We start from the raw sequence: 22,620 nt of genomic DNA, 5'->3' as shown, positions 1-22,620 counted from the left end.
TTTTCTTATTTACTTACTTATTTAAAATACTTGTTTGTTTTTTCTACTATGTACCTTGTTTGCACTATATCTATGCTGCTGTAATCCTGTACATTTCCCCGCTGCAGGACTAATAAAGGATTATCTTATTTTACTTTGAAACCTAACTCCACTTGATGTCTGTGACATAATTCATCAGTGGCTAGTTTAGTTGTTAGTATTTCTGCAGCCAGCTAAAGTGATATATATATATATCTTTACAACTCAATATGCAATTCCAGCATTGTTTACCACAACACTATAACTTTCATGACACGTCTCTACCAAGATGACAATCAAACAGAATTTCATTAAAATATATGTAAAAAAAAAATGCATACTTGAAAGTTAAAAAAAAGTACATATAAAATGGACAGACGAAGAAGAATGTACTTTTGAAATGGTCTGCTGCCTTTGAGGAATAGTGTGTATTTGTAGTAATAGGCATATTAAAATATGCAAAAACAGTGGTATAGTCCTTTTAATTTACATCCCCTCACTTAATTTGGCCTTCACATATTGACAATTTAGAAAGCAGAGTATGATGATTTAGGAAACTTTCAATGCTCAGTTTTCTCATATAAATGGAAATGGGAAAGACACAAGTTTGATTGTAAGAATATCGCTTTTCCCAGATTTATAATCAAGAAATGAAAAGTTTTGCATCCAGCCCTTAGTAATCACCACAGTATTTTTTATTTCTGTACTGTGGGAGGTACATGAAAGACGGAGAGCAAAATGTGTGGATTCTATAGCAACAGCTAAGAGGTTTAAGTTTGCTGAATTTTCATGCAGAATTAGGATCACTTTTCTTATTTGTGAGGCTAAAAATCCATACAAAAAAATGTATACAAATTTTATTTCTTTTCAGAAAACCCACAGCACACACAGTTGCTCATTACAATTTATTTTAAATAAAATGCATTACAAAAGAGCTAATTTAGAAATCCACACACTATCTGCGGATAAGTACTCCATGTGTAGCAGGCAGAAATAGTTTTGTCTCTAGATGATAGCAGACTTATGACAAAGGAAAAAAATCACTGTAATCAATATCATCCCTGAGAGCACCTTAGAAATAAAATACATCCATTAAAGAAAAGGATTTTCCTGAATAAGAATTTACACTTAAAAAAAGATGTGCAACCCCCATAAGTCTATTCTGCCTTGTTCAAAGTGGCACTTGGCACATAAAATAGGATTGTTTTAGGTGTTTAGAGTCATGTTTGCCACCATCCAATGAACTGTCACCATAGAAACCACTTGCTGTGGCATTTTAAGATCTGTGTAGTCGCAATATCCTTCAAGGTCTGGTGGACTTCAACATATTGAAAATTGTTTTGGTTTAAAATACTGCTGGCAGCCATTAGCTGCTGATGGGTGAATCCATCAGTTTCCATAAAACTACTCCAGAGAGTCCGAAGGGGCGGAGTCAACAGGGCCATCGGTGGTACTGTTGACAGGGTTGTCCGAGTTCGGAGGGGCGGAGTCAACTGGGCCATCAGTGGTACTGTTGACAGGGTTATCCGAGTCCGGAGAGGCGGAGTCAACTGGGCCATCGGTGGTACTGTTGACAGGGTTGTCCGAGTCCGGAGGGGCGGAGTCAACTGGGCCATCGGTGGTACTGTTGACAGGGTTGTCCGAGTCCGGAGGGGCGGAGTCAACTGGGCCATCGGTGGTACTGTTGACAGGGTTGTCCTGGTTAGTGTTGCAGGTCTTGTTGACACTGTCACGAGCAAAAGAATCGCTGTCACTATCGATGGTAATGACAGTGGGTGAGTGCTTCCCTGTGCGCTCGCTACTCTTGTGCCTTTTGCTTTTCTTCTTATGTTTCTTCTTCTTCTTATGGTGACGCTTGCTTTGCTCGTGAGAGTTTTCCTCATTGACGAGCTCCACACTGAGGCTCCTGCTAGTCTTTCTCGACCTGTCTTTGGATTTTTTCCGATGCTTCTCTTTGCTCTTTTTCTTGTGTTTTGTTGATAAAATTGGGGCGTCACCTTCAGCATTTGAGTTTGAAAGTGCGTCTTTGGATGTTTCTTCCAAATGTCTTGTCTTGTATTTCCTCTTTCCACCAGGCTTGTTGTTGTGAGATCTCCGTTTGGTCGAAGGGGAGCGACTGCTGGAACAAGTCCTAGAACGAGAATGCCTCCTGTCCCGTTTATGCCGGTCCCTGCTGCGGCTCCTGGAGTCAGAGTGACGGTCTGTGTACTTGCGGCTGCTGTAATAGTAGGACCGCCTCTCTGTGTAATGCATCCCACTGTCATTTTTCTCTTGGCTGTAATGCTTATATGACTGGTAGCTGTGATCAATGTCCCTCCTGCTATAATTGGCGTCAGATTTTGAGTAGTCTCTGCCACTGGAGTAAGAATGACCTCTTTCTCTGGATTGAGTGCTGACACTGCTGTGGGAGATCACCGGGCTCCTGCTTGAGTGCCTGCGCTCTGCACTTCTTGACCTCCTCTTTCTCCGATGGTCTCCGTCCTTTGACAAGTGCCTCTCCCTAGATCTGTCTTTTCTGTCTGACCTACTGGATGTCTTGTGCCTGCTAGATGTAGAAGTGCTATGTCTCTCTTTTGAATCCAACTGATGATAGTGGTCAGTTTCTAAATGTTCTGACTGTCCAGCACCACTTGGATCACTGCCCTGTGAAGCCATAGGACTGAGACTAGAGAAGCGGATGTGTTGAGGTAGAAGAGGCACTGCTTTAATATCTTCACCGGCAGACTCATCAGAGTCAGAGGACAGCTGAACCAGCTCAGGAGTCCTGTCTGCTGTTGGCTTAACAACACTTATAATGACACAGTCGTCGCTGTCATAAGACAGACCCTCTTCATTGTTAACTTCACCCTGAGTCTCGTCCGTTTGGTTAGGAGGACTCATTTGCTCTGGAGAGGCCCCAAACTCACACGTCTCCTCCTCTAAACTGCTGTCTGAGTCTAAGTCGAGCACTGACAGACACTCTGCCCTGCCCTGCTCTGCTGTCGTAGAATACGACGGCCCAGGTGTCTCGTCGTCCCACACAGAGTGGCTCAGCGAAGACGTGGAGTCTCCTGGGTGGTTTAACTCCACCGAGTGGTCCTCATCCTCTGAGATGGCTATCACAGACGAGTTGGCGCTGCTGTCTTCATTTGAAGAAGCGGCCGGGCAGTCATAGGCAGCATGCTGGTCATAGGCCTCCACGTTGAAAGGAGACTTTGCAAAGCTGATGAACTCATGCAGGAAGTGCTCTGTGCGGCCCTGGAGGAACGGCCTCAGCTCTTCCTGAATAGCTCCATCCTCCATATCGTAACGTGTAATGCGTGACATGATGATGTGTTGAACTATGTTGACCAAAGAGCCGTGGGCTCCATACAGCACAACGAGTTCTCTCTTTAGCCAGGGGATCAGTCTATGCAGGCAGGCAGGATTTCTTTGGAAGAACTCCGCTGAGGTTTCTCTGGAGCGGCCACCATCCCGGACACTCCGAACCCTCGTCCCCTGTCGATACAGTTCCCTCCTGAAGTTTACCATTTCCTGCTCTCTGACACTGTTCACTGCCCTGCCTTCACTCGCGGCTCTCCTCTTGGCTGCCAACCTCATCATCATCCGCCGGATGTAGCGGTCCTGCGGCTGTTGGGGAGGGTTTACTGGAGCTTCAAACATTACTCCATTGTCTGGAGGTGGAGAGGTCCTTCCCCGCATCTGTCGATTGACTCCGGTAAGCGTTGTGCGGTATCTAAACCGCACTCCACCAAAAGTCCCAAAAGAGGAATTTTCCACCGGCTGCAGGTCATACTTCTTAAAGTCTTGCTCTGATTTGATGCTGTGATAGATTGAATTAAAAGACTGTTTACATAAAGGGCACTCGGCTTTGTTCTTGGACCACTCATGAATGCAGCGGAAACAGAACTTGTGTAGGCAGAGGTCCAGGTAAGAAATGTTGTTAAATTTGTCCAAACAGATTGGACATTTGGAGTCCGGCGACACATCTGCAGACATTGCTTCAGAGGTTTTCCTTCTGCCCTTCTTCTGGCTCTGCTGCAGGGCAAGCTTGATTGCTGACATAATCTGACATGATGAGAAAAATAGGGTTCAAATTATTATGAAAATGGGGAATTCTTGCACGTACCAAATATGTTAAGGCAGCCATACAGTAACCTGTACAGTTCTACCAAGGTGCTGCAGTTAAGTCTAAAATAAGACCTATGAACTCTGGTAGCTTCATTTTACAATTGACACTTAAACTGAACAAAATCCTTTAAATTCACTGGAAGAAATATGCACTTCAAGTCAATCTGACTCATTAGATTCATAAGGCATATTTAAGGTTCACCCACTGTGACTTGCACAGAAAATACTATTTAATGTGCCAAATTAGGTTGCACATGTCATGAAAAGAAAACAGTCAAGCTTATCTTTTTTCACATATTGAGTAGGCACCAGATTTAACCATGTATCAATGCAGGGGATTATGACCTGCTAATATTGACAGGTGTCCCCTTTATTGTGTTATACTGAATGAATAATCATGTTGTAATTTCTCATCATAATGAAAATAATAAAATACTCTATGGTAAGTATATGTCTACTTTCCTTATTATGACAAATCAGTTCCGTCTGACATGGCTGTCTCTCTCAGATCCGATTCATAAATAACCTTACATACCTCCAGGAGCCCTACACGGTCCTACCCGACCAACACACGTGTCATTATATCATCAACGTATCTTGTATCAATAAAAACATGATGTCACACCACCAAACATGTCTAATAATGAGAAACAGAACAGAGTACATGACAGAAATGATGCTTAAGTGGAAAGACCAATGATGATGATGTTGACAGTCTGTGATACACAACTACTGTCATGATCCTGACGTTACTAAGGGTGTATTTACACTGTAAATATCAGGTATATTACTCAAATATCACTGATTGTGACAGACAGGCCACCACGGAGAAGAACACGTCAGAATATCTCTACAATTAAACAGACACTGGTTGTTTTTCCTTCACATGACGGTGGTTAGCCTAGCCGGTTAGCCTAACCGGTTAGCACAGTCTGTGTAGGACTAGTAGTGCTAGTTTCGTTAAACCTGTTAAAATACGTCAGACATACGTACTCACATTACTTCAACAATCCTGACATCCACACGAGCTACTATGTGAGCTTCAAACTTTACCATCAAGTACTGATGAACTTGGTTGGCTGATGTTAGCATGCTAGCTAAGCAGGCTAGGGGGCTAATGGCTTATGCAGCTATGTAGCATTAGCTAGCTGGGGAGGCTAGCTAGGACCTCTACGGCTAGTGAGTGAGGACGATCGGGAAAAGTTGTGAAATATTTACTTTTGGCTTCCCCAGACGCGCTGATCAGCCTTCTCCGTCCTGTAGAAACCCGTTCATTTCTACATAACCAGCATTCAGGAGCGGCTCTATAGAGGAGCAGCTTCACTCTGACGAACAGTCAGCAACTCAAGCTACGAGCTACTTCCGCCCTTCACAATAAAAGCGCAGTCTTTGAAGTTTGAAGAACTTTTAACACTCAAAACTACACGTCTAAACTACAAAAATTGCTATTTACAGTTTAGTGAAAGTAGCTATTCTGCAGTTTACGTACTGTAACCCACATGAAGCACACTTCCAACCCATAATCAACAGAATAAAAGCCATTAAAGCCATTTATGTAACATGATACCACATTACAATACCATACATTTACAGTACCAGTCAAAAGTTTGGACACACCTTCTCATTCAATGGTTTTTCTTTAGATTTTTTTCTACATTGTAGATTCCCATTGTTTTTTACCTTACATTACATCCCCATCCCATTTTATTGCTTTAAAAAGGAAAAATATCAAACAAATACTTACATGTTATTCAAATGTAATTTACAGCTAACCCTATCAATCACCCTATATTTTTCTTAAAAGTACTACAGCCTAACTCTTGGAAGCATCAAAAATATCTACAAGAATTTCCACTGTAATATGTCACTATTTACAATAATCTGTAATGATTTATACTCATAAATGACTTTATAATATTTTATTGGCATATACACAGTTTTTACAACAGGAAATTATTGAACTATTTCAACTTCAGTGATGGCCATGGGTCTCAGGGAGATTTGGAACAACTTCACCGGTTTCCAGAATGGTGTCACCCTTAACACAAAAACAAGGACAAAATAATCAGAAATACTCTTTTCTTCCACTGAGACATCTCATAGAGCAGCTCCCCTAGGTCATTGTCAGGGCATCTCAGGACTGTGGCCTGTTTGCATGTTATCAGACTGTAGGACAATCAGTTCTTACTATGGCTGGTAAATCCAGCAAACATGCAGCTGAATGTACAGAAAATACAATTAATAAATGAGTCGTACTTACAGGGAACAGCTTGGGTTTCAATTCCACAATGCCATATGGCCTTTTCTGTAGGGGACAATGACATTGATATTTAGTATGCTGACACCTGCATGCATTGAATATGTGATGTATGTAAAGATGTATGGTAAACTTGGTTGTCGAATTCAAGAGGGACTGAAAGAACATGGAGTAAAGTCATTATTACACGTACGTCATTCTAAAGTACTCCTGCTTTCTTTGGAAGTTATCCTACTTGTATGCTACATAAAGAATTAAATAACATTTTAAATAGTTAAACACGTAATTTATTATACAGGAGCATACCTACACAAGTTCCTCAAAGAAAAGCTCATAGAGGACATACACAACAATAATATATAACATCAGCCAACCGTGGACATTGAGAAACTTAAGCATTCACACAACTGTTGGTCTAACTCTATTGCACATAACTCGGAGACAGGAGTCCTACTTCACAATTCATACAATTATTTTCACCAGATATGTAGCACATTTGTAAGATGTCATACATTTCGGTTTACTTCTCATTTGTTTACGAGTATCACAAATAATGTAAAACATTTATTTTTACTTACAGCGATATGGTATTTCACACAGTAGTGAACAATCCACGCCGGTATCAACAGCCGTGTTAATGTGAAAACTCCACCTGTGTATGCTTTGTAGGTCTGCAAGTAGATACACATTAGAGACAGGTTACCATGCATAGAAGACAAACACATGATGAAACAGAGTTTATTCTGACTGCTCCAAACAGACGATGCATACTTCAACACAGGCTGGTGCTTGCTCTTTAACATTGAGCAGGTCAGGAGTGTATGCATATAAAATATTCAGCTGTAAAATATACTCACAAATAGTGGGAGGGAATTAAATCAGAATAGCTTTAGCCTTGTTGCTTTGGATACTTGCCAAAACATAAAGTGGACCCAAACAACTCAGATAATTCTCAAATTTAGAATCAAGTAAGATTGACCAAAATAACTTTGGACTGTTCCGGCTCATGCAAAAAAATATGAAAAAAGATACTGATATTGATATCAATATCTCAGTGAACACTTCATCAGCCATGTTGGTTTCAAGCCCCACTCACTGGTTTGAACTCCATTTCATAACAATGTCTCTTAAGATAAGATAAGATAAGATAAGATAAGATAAGATAATACTTTATTAGTCCCGCAGCGGGGAAATTACAGCAGCATAGATATAGTGCAAACAAGGTACATAGCAAAAAAAACCCAACAAGTATTTTAAATAAGTAAGACAATAACTAAAAGAAAAAAACCTTATGAATACAGACAGAATAATTATAGTTATAATATCGCACAGTAAGTGTAGTCTTTGCCCTATTAATGGGTTTATTTGACCTTATTTAACGAGCTATAGTCACTGGATAATAAGACATGCTGATAAGACCCTACATGTTGTCCAATAAGCACGAGTTATTATCTCACACCAGCCTGCCACGTTAAGAGAGAGGCGGGTTGAGGTGGTGGTGCACCGGGACTCACGTAAAGCCTCCACAGGCTCTTGGGCTCCAGAAAGCCAGACCAGAACTTGGCGACGGCCCCGAGAGGTTTGGCCTGTAGGACGGGCTCCCTCGGGCTGAGCTCCTGGTCCTTCAGCCACCTCCTCCGGAGCGTGGTGATCTGCTCCACACGGAGCTTCTCGTCTGGTGTGTACCCAGACATTGTTGTTTATCTTGGATATTCAACCTCCGTAGACCTACAATGACACCATGGAGGACACTTCCTTTCACGGACAAACAAAGAAGAAGAAGACGAAACGGAAACGAGTCACAGTGGAGAGTTGGACACGTGGTAGGGCGACACCTACTGCCCCGGAGGAGACACGCGACATGCTGTTTATTTACATATACCATATATATATATTATATATTTAGATTCTCGTATTTGTGATAGAATTTAAACTCATTAAATCATTGATGTAAACATTTTTTTTTTTACATCAATGATAATCAGAGCATAATGACAAGTTGCAATTATACTTTTTTTCTTTTATGAACAATGCAATATTTTTGGTGTTCATTCTCAGTTTTCTCTAGTAGACTTTGAAAACCACAAGGGTTATATATATATATATATATATATATATATATATATATATATATATATATATATATATATATAAAATATAATTTTGACAGTACCAGTCAAAAGTTTGGACACACCTTCTCATTCAATGGTTTTTCTTTATTTTTATTTTTTTTTTTTCTACATTGTAGATTAATATTGAAGACATCCAAACTATGAAGGAACACATATGGAATTATGTGGTAAACAAACAGAATATATTTTATATTTTATATTCTTCAAAGTAGTTGAAGGTGTGTCCAAACTGGTACTGTATAAATATATATATATATATATATATATATATATATATATATATATATATATATATATATATATATATATATATATATATATATATATGAGGAAAAGGGCCTTTATATGGGCACCACCAATTTGAGATGTCAAGTCAGTTTACTAGTCTTGATTAGTACTCCACTGCCTGTGTAAACAGTTCTGTAATTTATTCCGTGTTCTGGAGGAGTTTTGTCCAATCTAAGATTATAATCCCCTGATGACATCATGGTGATGTCACCTTGACCCATAGGGCCTAAAAGTAAGGACATCTCTTCCTCTTGTTATCAGAATCGGCTGTCAGGATAGAGGGCATGCTGTAGGATACAGATTGAAAGCCCCTTGGGGCAAGTTTGTGATATTGAGCTATATAAATACAATTGACATGACTTGACTTTATGCAATGTTAATCCCAAACAATGTGGTCAAACTATTCTGTAGCTGAACTTCTTTCTAGTATTACTTGAGTGCACCATGGTTTTCAGTGGCAGTTCATGTTTATTAAGATAACAAATGTCTGTGCCGGATGGTTTAAGATAAAATAAGATAATCCTTTATTAGCAGCATAGGGTATAGTGCAAACAAGAGACATAGTAAAAAACAAGTATTATAACAAAAGTAACAAAAATAACACAATATAAAAGAAAAAGCTCAGTGGTGAGCAGGAGCTGCTGTAACAGGCTGCCACTTGTTTGATTGACTATGCGGAGAATGTGACTTTATTTAAAACCTCACCATGACCTCACCAGCTACGTCACAAACCATGCCTCCATTTGTTTGGGAAAATGTTATTATTTCAAAACTTAAAAATCCCCTAAAATTATTTATTTGTAAATCAGGAGCTATATATGTTATGGGTGCAGTGCCAAAACATAACATAACATTTTGCATGTCATGGCTCCTATTTCTAATCACACACGAGTTTCAACAGTATTTTCAACCATGGTGCCATGCTGCATGTTGAATCTACACTTTAAATAAAAATGGATTGATTGATTTATTGAGAAAACATGTCTTATATATATCCAGATTACAAACTCTTCAATGAGGTCACGGACACTCCGGTACAGTAGGGGGCGACGTGCACCTTTCACGCTGGTTTGTTTCAAGGAAGAAAACTACTGTACGACGCGTCTCCGGTCCGGTATCCGACCCACCACCACCACCACCACCACCACGCACTCTGTCTGCTAGATCTGTCTGTCACATGGAGAGTAATGGATGTGATCACAGCAACCAGGCACTCTGCATCGCCTAGTATTTAAACAGCAGTGACTTCAGGTAAGATCTGTCTTCTCTCCTCAGTTACTCCAGCTAGTTAGACTTCGTTAACCTTGGTTGAGCTTTTGTTGTGGTAATCCAGCTGTCAGATTCCCAACACAGTCACCTCAGCTACTGTACAGCTCAATGTAAAGCCATGAGTCAAGGTGACATGTGCACAGATTGCGTAAGGAACAGTGCCTTTACGTAGCTACCACTTGTTTCAGGTACTGTTGGCTGTTGGAGGACGTTCAGACTCTCATAATAGGATGTGTTGCATAACATATGGCGCTAAGTAGGTGTTATGTAGTTTGGCCAACATAAAGACAGGTGCTCCTTACAGTTAATCATGCAGACTTATGTGATACTTTTACATTCTGCAGTTAAAATAGAAAAAGATAAAGGAATGTAGTTGTTATGATTATGTACAGGCAAGTAGGTATGGGAATGGAAGTATATAAACTACAATGCAAAATAAGCTGTGTACAGTATACATGTTGTGGTATGGTTGGTACTGTATATACAGTTACTGCAAAACTAAGTGGGAGACAAATGTTGGAATAATTATTTCATTGGTATTGTAATAAGTTATTCTATATAGAAAGCTAGTTTTTGTACATCTAATCATGGATATGCAGCAGGATTGGGAGATATGAATACAAATTTCTGTTGAAATATAACTCATTTTATATTGTGATATCGATAGATAAGGTGAGAAAGAAACATTTCTAGAACATATCTAATTAAATGTATATATACCAAATACATGTACATAATCATGTTGAAGCAAAAATCATATTAAAATGAATACCACTGCCTTATAGCAGTTCTGCTTATAGACATGTAACACTGACTACAGTGGCCTAGTATACTAAGATATACTGATAAGATTGCTACCACGGTAACACTGTTCGTCCGAATCTCTGACGGTTGACCAATTTATATCGTCTTCAAAACAATATCCCTTTACGGTCAGATACATTAGTTGGACAACAAAAGGATATTATGTACATGTTATCCCACAATGTACAAATGTAAGCGTAGTTATAAATTGTAAGTACATTTATACAATCTGTAAGTACTTTTTTTTTTTAACGCTCTCTTCTCCTTCCCAGGACTGTGCCAGATTTTGGATGGAGTCAGCACCCACGTTTTCATTTTCTTGTGTAGTTGCAGCCACAGTGCTCAGGTTTCGAGATTCAAGCCATCCTGTACATCAGCGAGTAAAGAATGGTCAAATATTTTAGTAATAACATAGACATCAGGAGTACTTGGGACCAAGTTGTCTCTGCTTTTTGGCAGAGGTATCCTAACCCATTCAGGTAATCATTTTATTGTCAGTATTTCATTGTAAAGAAGTCACAGCCTTTCAGAGATTGTTATTTTTAGTGGTACAGTGATTGAAATGAAAAACATAACCCACAATCATACATGCTCAACTTTGTTTAGATTTCAGTGACCAGAAAAAAGAGCCAAACAACACTACGTTGTGGATCTTTTATTTGTTATTAGTAACTGTTTTAATGTGATAACCAGCCACAGAAATTTGCAACCAGCTTCATCATAGATATAATGGGAAGTGTTTACATTCACAGATCAGTATTGATGGATTAGAAATACAATGATGATAAATCGCATTAACATATTTTAACTGTTATTTAAAAACTCAACTCAGTGGAGGACCTTTGAGATGGTGTGAAGAGTGTTGTTGTTGTGCAGGAATATTGTTGTCATATTGAGGTACTAGGATTGATTGGAGTGTATTGTTGAGCCATACTGTATAATTAAGGTGAACCGTATGTGCATTGCTTTGCATTTATGAACCTACAACTATAAAAAGCCCTCAGTCACGATTCAAATAGAGAACAACATCTTAAGAGATCTTTACTCTGTGGTATCTCACAAACATCAGTGACATTTTGCTCTGGGACCAAGAAAACAAAGATACACATTCTCTTTTGACTGAGTGTTTAAAAGCGTACCACTTGTTTTAAACAGAACTGAAATTAAGTCCTGAAAGTGAAATGATAGGTTCCCTTTTTTTGTGTCTTAAAGCAGCACTCACTCATCTATATTTACATTAACACAGTTGACAACATTTTTGCTTGTTGTAATCATTCCTAATATTCATACCGGCCATTAAGAAATCCCTTTCTTACATGCTTCATGTGGAAAAGATGGATGACAAAATCCATAGCAGGAATATATTCCAAATTTGAACTGTGGGTTGTTCAAAATCAATTGAGTATCTTAAGTCTTTTTACTTTGTTTTTCATCCGTCAGCACCCATGTTCTCACAGAAGATGTTGTGTACCGGGAGGTGACTGCGGACAACCGGCTTCTCTCCAGACGCCTCCTGATGAAGACCAATAGGCTGCCTCGCTGGGCGGAGCGTCTCTTCCCCTCAGGCATGTCTCGCTCTGTGTACATCGTCGAGGACTCCATCGTGGACCCTGTCAGCAGGAGTATGACCACCTACACCTGGAACCTCAACCACACAACTCTCATGGTGAGGTGTCTGATCCTCTGTGGTTTGTTGCTTTTAGTGTAACATTTCCCTTTCTTTGTTATGAACCCTTTTTTGAAGCGAATTTTCTCAATACTTCTCAAAGACTTTTGGGTCTTTGAGAAGTATTGGCATAGATATGTGTCAAGCTGGTTAACAAAGTGGAGCATTAAGCTGTCCATTATATGATTTTTATCTCAGAAGTTGGTGGAGACTAAGCTTAAGGAGAGTGAAAGATTGTCAGAAACACACCTCCAAATTATTTATAATGTTGCTCCTTACTTACTGGATGTGAAGATTAGCAACTGTTTTCTAAGAAGTTTGTTTTTTCAACTTAAAAGATGATGATTTGTCAGTTTTGTGTTCACAACTGCCCCCAAGTGGCCAAAAGAAATATTTTTGCTGATCTCCAGTGGTTAAAGTTATCACATTACTTCAGTGATATAGGAAAGTACTGACATCTGACATCACTGTTAGATATCATTAAAGGTGCAGTATTGCGTTCCTCTCACCACACTCACACAGCAGTTATGCAGTGTGTTCAATTCAGATTTGTACAAGAATCAAGATTATTATTTTCTCCTATTTAAAATGATCTTGTTTATTAATGTTGCTGTTTCTCCTCGCTTGACACTGTAAACTATGTTGGCAGAGTAGAAAAGACTTAACTTTGTTCCATGAGTGCACAATGCAGTCAGGTGCTGCTGCTTCTCCCCAGAAGGGAGGAGGAAACATTAATTCAACCAGCCTGATCTTCAAAGGAGGCGAGCGTTTGAACGCAGTTCAGATGTATTAATCTCCCAGGGAAGAAGGACCTTGACATGACTTGTACATTGTGCAGCTTTAGGATCTGCTATTTTCACACTCTCACCGCTTTACACTAAACTCTAATGCAGGAAGACGTTATGCTCCTCTTGTTTTTAATCTGCCACACCATGACGTTAAGCTAGTTAACTGGTTGTGATCAAAGAAAATGGCTGATCAAAGCATCCAGATCAAATTGCTAAATTCTCCAAGTATTCCCAGTTGTAGTTTGTTGCACTCCTATGTTTGATATTCAATGATTTAAAATGTACTTTCATTGAACCTAACAAAGAAGCTTGCAAGAAAATTCAGTTTGTGTTGTCCAACACTCGAATGAAACAAATCTTTTGTTTCCACCATGTGTTTTCAGAATAAGTCAGCTTTTAAACTGTGCATTAAAAACAAACATTTATTCAACTCTTCCACTTCTGTTCCTGAACTGCGTGACAAATCAAAAGAGTTACACAGCTTTGGCCTTTACCTCATTTGCTGTCACTTTTCTCTTCCCCTGATGTTAGTCAGTTGAAGAGCGTTGTATTTTCCAAGACTCAGTGGAGCAGCCGGCCACCACCCTGCTGAGACGGGAGGCGTGGATATCTTCAAATGTTTACGGCTTCTCCAGGCCTATTCAGGTACTTTTACTCTCTTTGTGCAGTTAGCAATAACCCATGCTTAAATCAACGTGGTAAATTATTCTGAGTGTAATGTACATTTTCATCTTATTGTTTTTTCTTTCTTTAAATGGAGCCATTGTGTTATTTACATTAATCAGATATGACTTGATCAGCCCAGAGAGTTAAATAGTAGTAAGATAGTAGCAAAGACACTTAGGCTTATTGACAAAAATCTACTACTCTTACAATATTATGGGCATCAGAGGCGTGGGATCCTGTGTCCAAATGCCAAAATAAAGAAGTGGGAGATTTGAGGGGAGAGGTGAAAACTATGCCAAAAATATGTCAACCAATAATGGTTATTATTAGATGTGGAAGATGCCAGAGTTGCTCTGAAATCCCAAGAGAAAAGAAGAAAGAGGGCTGTTGGCTAAGTGTTGTTTTTTTGTCTCTTTATGTCTCCCTGATGTCAAGTCTTTTCCTGTTCTGTCTTTTCCCAGGAGTTCGGATTGGCCCGATTCAAGAGCAATCAGGTGAAGGCCATGAAAGGACTGGAATACGCGTTGTCCAACATACAGGGTACGTACACTTCTCCAGCAGAAACGGGAGAAAAGTGCAAGGGAAAGAGAAGAGGGAAACAAAACAGATTATTTTTAACTGTTGCTATTTCTGGAGAGGAGAAACTCTTGTGAGAAGTAGGGCTCTGTTCCTCAAAATGTCAGACTGCAACACTTTTAACGCTATTTATTTTACTTATTTATGGTTTAATTTGCACATGTTCTATACTTTCATGGTGAAAGTGAAAAATTAAGTGGCATTCAAATGTTAACATTAACCCTGAGCTAAGTTTAAAGCAGTAACTACTCTGGCATTGGAAAGATGTCAGCATTGCCTAGAAATGTTCTACATGTAGAAACAGGTTCATTTAAGCAGCCTAAAGGTCCCTGTTGTTGCTTAGAAATACCATGTGACTGCAGAGGGATATGAAACCATGGCAACTACAGTGACAAACAGCTTGGACTTCTGAATTTAGACTCAGACCAAAACAATTTAGGCAGTCAGTGTTGCCTAAACAAAATGCTGAACCTATAGGGGAAAGACAGCAATAACCTGATATCATAAACAAGATCAAACCTCAGGCTAAATAAAGGTGCTGTATGTAAAATATGGGTCTTAAGTAGCAAATAGTGGTAGCTGTTGGAGAATATCGTACCTGCAAAATCTGTGTCCTTCATTACAACTAGGGCTGAAATTAATAATTATTTTTTTATTATTGATAATGTGTTGATTATTTTTCTTGATTTAAATGATTGTTTGGTCCAAAAATGTCTTTTAAATCTCCCAAAGCCTATGTTGACACGTTTAAATTCCTTTTTTTCCCAAGCAATATTCCAAAACAAAACTATATTTTGGTTGATTGAAAATTAAAATCTATATATTTATAGTTCAAAGAAGTGCATTTCTTGTATTCTTGTTTCAGTAAAAGACTTATAATCACAATCCTTAAAATGTTCATGAACAAATCCTTTATAAATCATCAGACTCTGAAAACTACAATTTTTAGAATCAGTGGTTGGCTGACTTTAATTTTATAGACTTTATAAAGAAGGCAAATGCAATACAAAACACTTAAGTTTGATAAAAACTCAATTTTATCCATCAGAGAGGTGAACTAGAGCCTATTAGATGAGAACGGTAGTGCCTCGTTTGGCACTTGGCCCTGACGAGTGAGGTTTATGTCGAACTACAATCTCTGTGTTGTGCTGAACCGACACTCTCCCATTGTTGTGATTCTATCCCACTGCCCCTTTGTCGATGGCACTGCAGGGATTGGGATCAGGTTGAGCGTTGTGGTAAGTATGTTAGCAGTGGGGCATCCATCTGCCAACCCGGGCTGTGCCAAGGGTTGTCACATGATGCCACATATGAGCCTCACACAGTAGACTTGTGTAGCTGAGCTAGTGACTGTCTCCCCTTGTGTGTTGTGTTTGCAGAAACACACCCATCTTTGTCTGGAAAAGTCAGAAACTCAGAGTAACAATGACTGAAAAGTTGTTCTAGCGTTGGTGTAGAAGTAGATAGTGTTTAGTTTAGTTTAGTTCACCCAAATGTCATTAACTGAACTTGTGGTGTTGTTGTTTTACATTGTTTTATATCACGATCTCTTTTTCCGACTTTTTAGTTACAATCCGGCTGAATTATATTTGAAAGACTTTTCAATAAAATTGTGTCCGCTCTACATTGATCAATATTTGAATATTGATATTCTTTTTACATGCAGCTACCAGATAGCTACTTAAAGTTCTGTATATTTGTCCTCGTGCTTTGCATACATCACATTTACATTAAACAAATCATATGTTATACAGGAGAGGAAAACCTTTGTGACTTTGAAAGAAGTGTCAATTACTGCATTTTGCCATTGCATGGCAGTATAGTCAATAATATGTGCTGTAGAACAGAGAGGACCTCCAGTGTTGTGGCTTCAAAAACCTAAAGTCATTATTTATTTGGTTTTATACAATTTATTTTGAACCATCCAATGTATAACTATTCTTTCTGATTGGACAGAATAGAGTTTGTGAGGTTGGAGAGAGCAGTGTCATGAGTGGGATGGATTTATGTAACGTTGTGATTGCATGAAATGCACCTGGTGTGCCTCTTCTGTCAGCTGGTCTGGATGTTGAACTGAAGTTTGTGTTTTTTATTGTTTGTCTTTATGGATGAGACATACTGTCTGGATGCAAAGCTGTCCCATAGGTCCAGATACAGTATTTTTTACATTTAGTTCTGCATTTAGTTTCTTGCTGTGAATAGACATTCAGTTAATTAGTAAATTAGCATGGCTGCTCTCATCAACAGCTAGGAAGGCCCCAAGAAAGAGCTGATGCAAAACTATGAAATAAGTTCACTCAAGTTTTTAGAGAAAGTGGTGCTCATATTTAGAACTCACAGTAAAAACTACAACTCATGTTCATCGTACCAGGTAAACAGATTTTTGGTGTGTGCTAGTTTAAGAACTACAAAGACAAGGAATGATGAATCTCAATATGTGAATATTGTTTCATAAGACTATATCGAGACAATAATTGATAATATTGAGCTATCGCCCCGTCCCATTTAAAAAAAATAAATAAATACAAGCAGTCTTTGTATTTCTGATTCGATGTGTTGTTACTGCTACGTCGCTGGCTGGCTCCCTCTCTGATCACACAGTCGGCTTCTCCAGTTCATGTCACAGTTTATGTCAACAACACCCAGATCATTATGCAGTTCTTCCTCATAATCAACACTGGATGTTATCAGGAAGTTAACATGGGCAAGAAGAAAGGTGTAGTCATGATTCAGGTTAGAAAATTTAAAGGAAAGGGCAAAGCGAGAGGTGAAAATTGCAGGTAAAGAGACCGGCCCTCAAAGTTTAACAAATGTCAGCTCTCACAATTATCTTAAATTTAAATGTTTGAGGTTCTGATTTAAAATAAAGTTAATACTGACTTTACCACACTGTATGCATTTTTTGTCAGAATTGGGTTTCATAGACTGTAAATCTACAGACTACTGACCTTTATCCTAATCTGGTGTACTGACCTGCTACACGGTTATACTGAGCTACAGAGATAAATCCAAAGCAGTCCTGCAGTTCCTACTTTACAAAGCCCTTTGCAAACGAAACTAATATCACCAATGTAACATTTATGTAGCTGGATTTACTTCAACCATCTGTGAAATTTTCAATCCCAGTACTCATTATTTAAACTTGACAAACATATTCATAGCACCACCTAAAACCAATTGTATTTCTTATACACTGTAATGAAGTGAATGAAAATCAGTCTGGTAGTGTCTGAGAGATCAGCTGAGACACCACAGTACCGCCACTCTTGTAAGTCTGTTTTTTTAGACATTTCCTTTAGAGGAAAATATAAAAACCTAAAACTCCCAAAAGACTATGGGAATGCTGAGATTTTTCCAAAAACTGTGAAGGAGATTTTAAGGAGCTTTCATTCAAGCAGTGAATTCAGTTGCCTTTGACTTTAAGCAGAGATTATACACAAGAATTCAACTCAACTTTAGTGAGGAAAAGGGACCATGTTGAATCCAGTTTGATGGTCTCAACAGAAATCTGCTGCTAGTATGTCACCTCTCGCAGTGTGAACCGGGAAAAATGTTTGGAAAAAAACACTCCAGCTTTCTCCATTCTTATATTTTCAACTTTCCTTCATACCAACAACATCAATGAATAAATGCATATCCAGCAAAACACAAAAACAGGTTCCAGCTTGTTAGTGCGCTGTCAGACACTATGAAATAGGCGGAGTCGAGCGTATCTAGCATTCACAACGTTCATTAATTAAGCCTTCAATGACAAAATATGTTTCAAATCCCATAGTCAATGCAGCATTTGAGAGATCCTCATCATTAAACTTTTCAACTTATCACTATTTTCTAGCAGTAGTGTGTTTCCTCTCACGCACCAAATACTCCCACAGGGCCTTTTTCTGCAAATGTACTGTCATGTCTGAACAAAGGCCTGAGGGACATTTCTTTAAAAGTCATATACTGTATATCGAGCCAGCAGTTTTACATATTCCATGTCTGAAAAGAAAACGTTCTCATCCTGTCTTGTGTCTCTCTCGCTCTCTCTCTGTGGACGCTCTGACAGGAGAGACGCCCCAGCGGCTGCTCAGGGAAACAGTGAAGGGAGCATCAGAGAAGGCCAAGGAGACGGCCAAGAGCCTGGCTTCAGCCGCCGCCGTCCCACAGAAACCCCAGCAGTACGTCTGACAGCGTGTGGAGGGATGCAAAGGTGACATGAACTCAACACACTGCCTTTTGATCATCGCGATCATCTTGACTGGACTTGACTGGACTGAAGTTTTCTGGGATTTCGCTGATCGCTCTTCGTTCTCCGTGTTTTACGTTTTCGTATGAAGCGGCCTCTCTTCTCTGTGGTTGGACTTTTGTCTGTTTCTGTTTCTTAACTTTCTGTCCTCGTTGAATCTCAGGTCTTGAGCCTTTGTCTGAAACATATGGCCTTTGTGTGGGAAAAGTTCAGAATCTGACCTGCATGCTCTTACTATGTCAGGTATAAGTGCACATTTTTTCATATATTGCTATATATGTAATTTATCTATTTATTAAGCATATTTATTTATCATTAATTAAGCATATTTTCATACAAAATAAAACTCTTGAACAGTGATATATTATTATCATTGGTCCAGCCTAAATTTCTCATTAGACCAAATGATAATACTGCGACTGTGAAGTTTAAACACTTGAAGAATGAAAGTCAAGGATTATGATTTGAGGGTTGCACGCAGGGGACATATAAACCATATAATTATACTGCTATACTATAATTGTGGTTTTATGTTCGATATCCTCATGATATCTTCCTTGTTTGACATTTTTCCCACTTTCAAACGCATCATCATACAGTGTGTGGTACTATTATCAACACACAATGCATTCTGTGATATATCTCACATTAATAAAAACGTTTGTATAAATGCTGCTGGTTAACCAACGCACTGAGGCCTGAACTGAAGTTTTGATAATCAAAAGTGGTTTATGGGGAAAAAGTCAGATTTAGCAAAGTTTTCACATATCTGTGCTCATATCTTTACTCTGTAACGGTGCGTTAATGAATATATTTTTATATTAGATGACCTGCCTGTTGATTTGAAGCTTAAGTGGCGATAGAGATGATTTATTATTGTACAGATTTCACTGATTGCATTCCTTTTATAGATGGAATTGTCTGTGTTTTCTGCTCCAAGAGGACTTGAGTTGTAGTTAGAAAATTGACAGAATTTAAATTATTTTTAAGGATTATTTAGCATTAAGCATTTGTGATATGGTTTACATAAGTAGATGTATTTTTACTAGGTAGTAAGATACGTTAAAACAGAATCAATTGGACTAATTAAATATTTTTTGTTATTCAGTCAAAAACATTTGCAAGCAAGTTAAACTTCGATTGTTTGTTTTCTTGTCAAACTGAGCTTTAATAAAATGTCATCAATTATTGAGTTAATTTGCCTTTTTGTTGATTTCACTAGTTCATTTTTTTCCTGCTATAACGGAGACAAAACGTGAACTCTGACCTTTTAGCAACTAGTGAATATTCTGTTCTAGCGCTGAGTTTCACAGCTGCACAAACCAAACAGGAAGCCTGTCAACATCTGCATCTGCGTATTCCTGCTGCTTGTTGTCTTAGGGCTCCATTTTCCACCCACAATGAGTGTCATACATACACATGTGGTACCATACAGTGTATTATAAATCATTTCCCAGGCAATGATGAGGCTGCAGCCACTTTATGTATAAAACATTTTAATTATATTACAATGAGCGAATAGACAATACCTTCAAGTGTTTGCTAAACGTAGCCAGCACCAGGTAGTCGTGTACATACACTCACACACACACAAAAAAAAAGGAACTTATATAACATCTTCTGAATGCATATTACACATCCGCTAAAAAGGAACATATTCACAGGTCTCTGGCACAGAACTCTCCCTACTCTGCACAGTATGTCGGCCCAAACAATCTCCTCACCATCCTCCTCCTCGACTATAAAACCCGGGCCAGCTCAGCCCTCCTCTACAGCCTCGAGGCTCCTGTGGGTTTAAAAAGATGAACCACATCGTTGGCGTGACACCCCCTTTTGACTTTGGAGCGTCACCCGGCACATAAAGATGCAAAATAAAGAGAAAATACATAAAGCCTGGGGGGGGGGGGGGTCCAGAAAGCAGGATGCTGACCTAAAGCCTACACGTAGTTAAAGCTAGTTGTGTGGAATCACATATCATTCAGCAAAAGAAGGTTTAAAAGTGACCATTTGGCAGGAATAATATTTCATGGAAGTCATTGTGTTGTTTTTTTACATAAGCACTGTTACTCAGCAGGCTTAGGATGGGCCTTCTGTGTTTGTGATTTCATCTGAGTGCGCAGATTTCCCTGCTCTCTGTGCAGACTGTCCTCGCTCTGAGCTTCACCCTGATTTCATCCCGCCCTCTCGTTAGCTCTCTCTCTGCTGATCTTCCGAAATATCACAGTGTGCTTTTGTGCTCTTAGAAAACCCAACACACCAAAGTAAATCTCTGTGCAACAGCAACATGAAAGCTAATCTCAAATCTTGAGTCTGTGCTTGCTCTGATGATCTCTTACACTTTAATCTCGATAGGACTTCAATGAGGAGCCCCTTTGGGTGCTTGACATGAATGTTTACCTTTTTGCAATGATGAAGCAGACTGAAACATCTTCTCTCGCCTCTCCAAATGCTTAAAAACATGAGCAACTGTGGCTAATTTAACAGTCTTCAATCATTTCTACAATCTCTGCTTTTTATTTTTAGAAAATAACTTTTTCCCAAGGCACATCTTTAAAAGGTTTTCCCTAAACACTGTCCATCCAGCGTTCAGTCAGCTGCTCAAAGCCATTGTAAGTGTGTGCTATGTACATTTTTCAATGACACCACTGAATATTTGTAATCTCATATCTGGCCCTCATTTTCCATTCGCTGTCACTTTTCTGCCGGGAGGTTCTGTGCAAGAGAAAAACTTTATACCATTAATATGGTTTTGCTGTGTTGTTCATCTGACCAACAAACTGAAAAGGGACATTTCTGATACAGCCATGTACAAATCCTTTTGACATTTATGTAAACTCTTGATGACAAATAGAAAAACATCTTTTCCACCAAAAAAAAGATTTGTTTTCTTTTACTCTACTCTTCTTTTACTTTTTTTGTCCTCCTGCAGTGTATGTAGAGAGTGCAGATAGGAGGTCATCAAAACAAAATATAGAGTTGGTCGACAAGGAAAATGCACCACATAGTAGAGCAAAACCACCTGCTTGTCTTTAAAACCCTGTCCGCCCACCCTCCCTCAGAAAGCACAAGATGGTAATATTGCTGTGTCTCAAGACGTCCCCTGATCAATGGGTAACACTATTTTTGGGACGGACCACTGGGAGCGTGGAGGATTTCACCTTTTAAGCTGCCATTGATTGGATTATTTTTTTTATCGCTCCTATCCCAGTGATTCCCATTGAACAAACACATAGTCAATATACAATAATAGTAAAATGACAACAACAAACAAAAGAAAGAAAAGATCAACACGCTTCAAGCCCAGAAGTTTGTTTTTTTAACCCCGTCGGTGACCATTGGGGGCGACTGGAAGCTGCCATTGGAGTTTACCAGTGTGTGGTTTCTTTTGCTTTTCTGTGACAGAGGCGACACTGGCAGGCGATCGGGCATCAAGAGGGTGGGGAGTGCCTGGACAGGGTGCACGACGACAGCGGCTGCTGCTCAGTAGAGACCAAAGGGGCTTTTCTTTTTTTTTTTTAAATGTATTTTTTTTATCACAAGGTCTTCTCTTCAAGTGCCCCTTGCTCATGGAAGTGTTTTGGCATGTTGAGGGTTGAAATCAAAAGCTTTCAGCCCGCCAGAGAAGAAGAAGAAGAAGAAGAGGGAGGATGCGATTAAGAGGAGAGGAGGGGAGAGTGACCTGAGTAAGGACCGAGGGCGAGGAGGTGGGAGGAAGGGGAGGAGGAGGAGGAGGAGGGAGGTCAGAGGCTTACCAAGGCACAGAATGACAGCAGGAGAGTCACCCAAGGGAGAGGGGCCAGTGTATCGGCTCCCCTGCC

General features: G+C 39.3%; 3 protein-coding genes across 3 annotated transcripts; 1 reads left to right on the top strand and 2 right to left on the bottom strand.

Moving 5' to 3' along the window:
* Nucleotides 1-536: 536 nt before the first annotated feature.
* On the bottom strand, nt 537-5,489 carry toporsa (topoisomerase I binding, arginine/serine-rich a). Its single transcript, XM_054604442.1, has 2 exons — nt 5,347-5,489; nt 537-4,065 (listed from the first exon to the last, which is right to left on the bottom strand). The coding sequence occupies exon 2, from the start codon at nt 4,060-4,062 to the stop codon at nt 1,423-1,425; it is 2,640 nt and encodes an 879-aa protein (XP_054460417.1). The 5' UTR covers nt 4,063-4,065; nt 5,347-5,489; the 3' UTR covers nt 537-1,422.
* Nucleotides 5,490-6,017: 528 nt separating this feature from the next.
* On the bottom strand, nt 6,018-8,181 carry ndufb6 (NADH:ubiquinone oxidoreductase subunit B). The gene is made up of 4 exons (XM_054604837.1): nt 7,900-8,181; nt 6,964-7,056; nt 6,389-6,433; nt 6,018-6,166 (listed from the first exon to the last, which is right to left on the bottom strand). Exons 1-4 carry the CDS (start codon nt 8,077-8,079, stop codon nt 6,101-6,103), a joined length of 384 nt encoding a protein of 127 aa, XP_054460812.1. The 5' UTR covers nt 8,080-8,181; the 3' UTR covers nt 6,018-6,100.
* A 1,759-nt stretch (nt 8,182-9,940) lies between these two features.
* Nucleotides 9,941-19,880, top strand: prelid1b (PRELI domain containing 1b). The gene is made up of 6 exons (XM_054604564.1): nt 9,941-10,056; nt 11,151-11,357; nt 12,319-12,544; nt 13,864-13,977; nt 14,460-14,538; nt 18,623-19,880. Exons 2-6 carry the CDS (start codon nt 11,266-11,268, stop codon nt 18,742-18,744), a joined length of 633 nt encoding a protein of 210 aa, XP_054460539.1. The 5' UTR covers nt 9,941-10,056; nt 11,151-11,265; the 3' UTR covers nt 18,745-19,880.
* The last annotated feature ends 2,740 nt before the right edge of the window (nt 19,881-22,620 follow it).

This window comes from Anoplopoma fimbria, chromosome 9 (assembly GCF_027596085.1).
Source record: "Anoplopoma fimbria isolate UVic2021 breed Golden Eagle Sablefish chromosome 9, Afim_UVic_2022, whole genome shotgun sequence".
NCBI classification, from domain to species: domain Eukaryota; kingdom Metazoa; phylum Chordata; class Actinopteri; order Perciformes; family Anoplopomatidae; genus Anoplopoma; species Anoplopoma fimbria.
Note: the sequence above shows the minus strand (reverse complement) of the source record. Positions and strands in the feature narration are given on the sequence as shown.

Coding starts and splice junctions, on each gene's coding strand:
- prelid1b (XM_054604564.1), top strand. CDS start 11,266: ATGGTCAAATATTTTAGTAATAACATAGACATCAGGAGTACTTGGGAC. Junction 11,358..12,318: donor AGGTATCCTAACCCATTCAG/GTAATCATTTTA, acceptor TTCATCCGTCAG/CACCCATGTTCTCACAGAAG. Junction 12,545..13,863: donor TCAACCACACAACTCTCATG/GTGAGGTGTCTG, acceptor CCCTGATGTTAG/TCAGTTGAAGAGCGTTGTAT.
- ndufb6 (XM_054604837.1), bottom strand. CDS start 8,079: ATGTCTGGGTACACACCAGACGAGAAGCTCCGTGTGGAGCAGATCACC. Junction 7,057..7,899: donor AGAGCCTGTGGAGGCTTTAC/GTGAGTCCCGGT, acceptor ATCTACTTGCAG/ACCTACAAAGCATACACAGG. Junction 6,434..6,963: donor GTGTGAAATACCATATCGCT/GTAAGTAAAAAT, acceptor TGTCCCCTACAG/AAAAGGCCATATGGCATTGT.
- toporsa (XM_054604442.1), bottom strand. CDS start 4,062: ATGTCAGCAATCAAGCTTGCCCTGCAGCAGAGCCAGAAGAAGGGCAGA.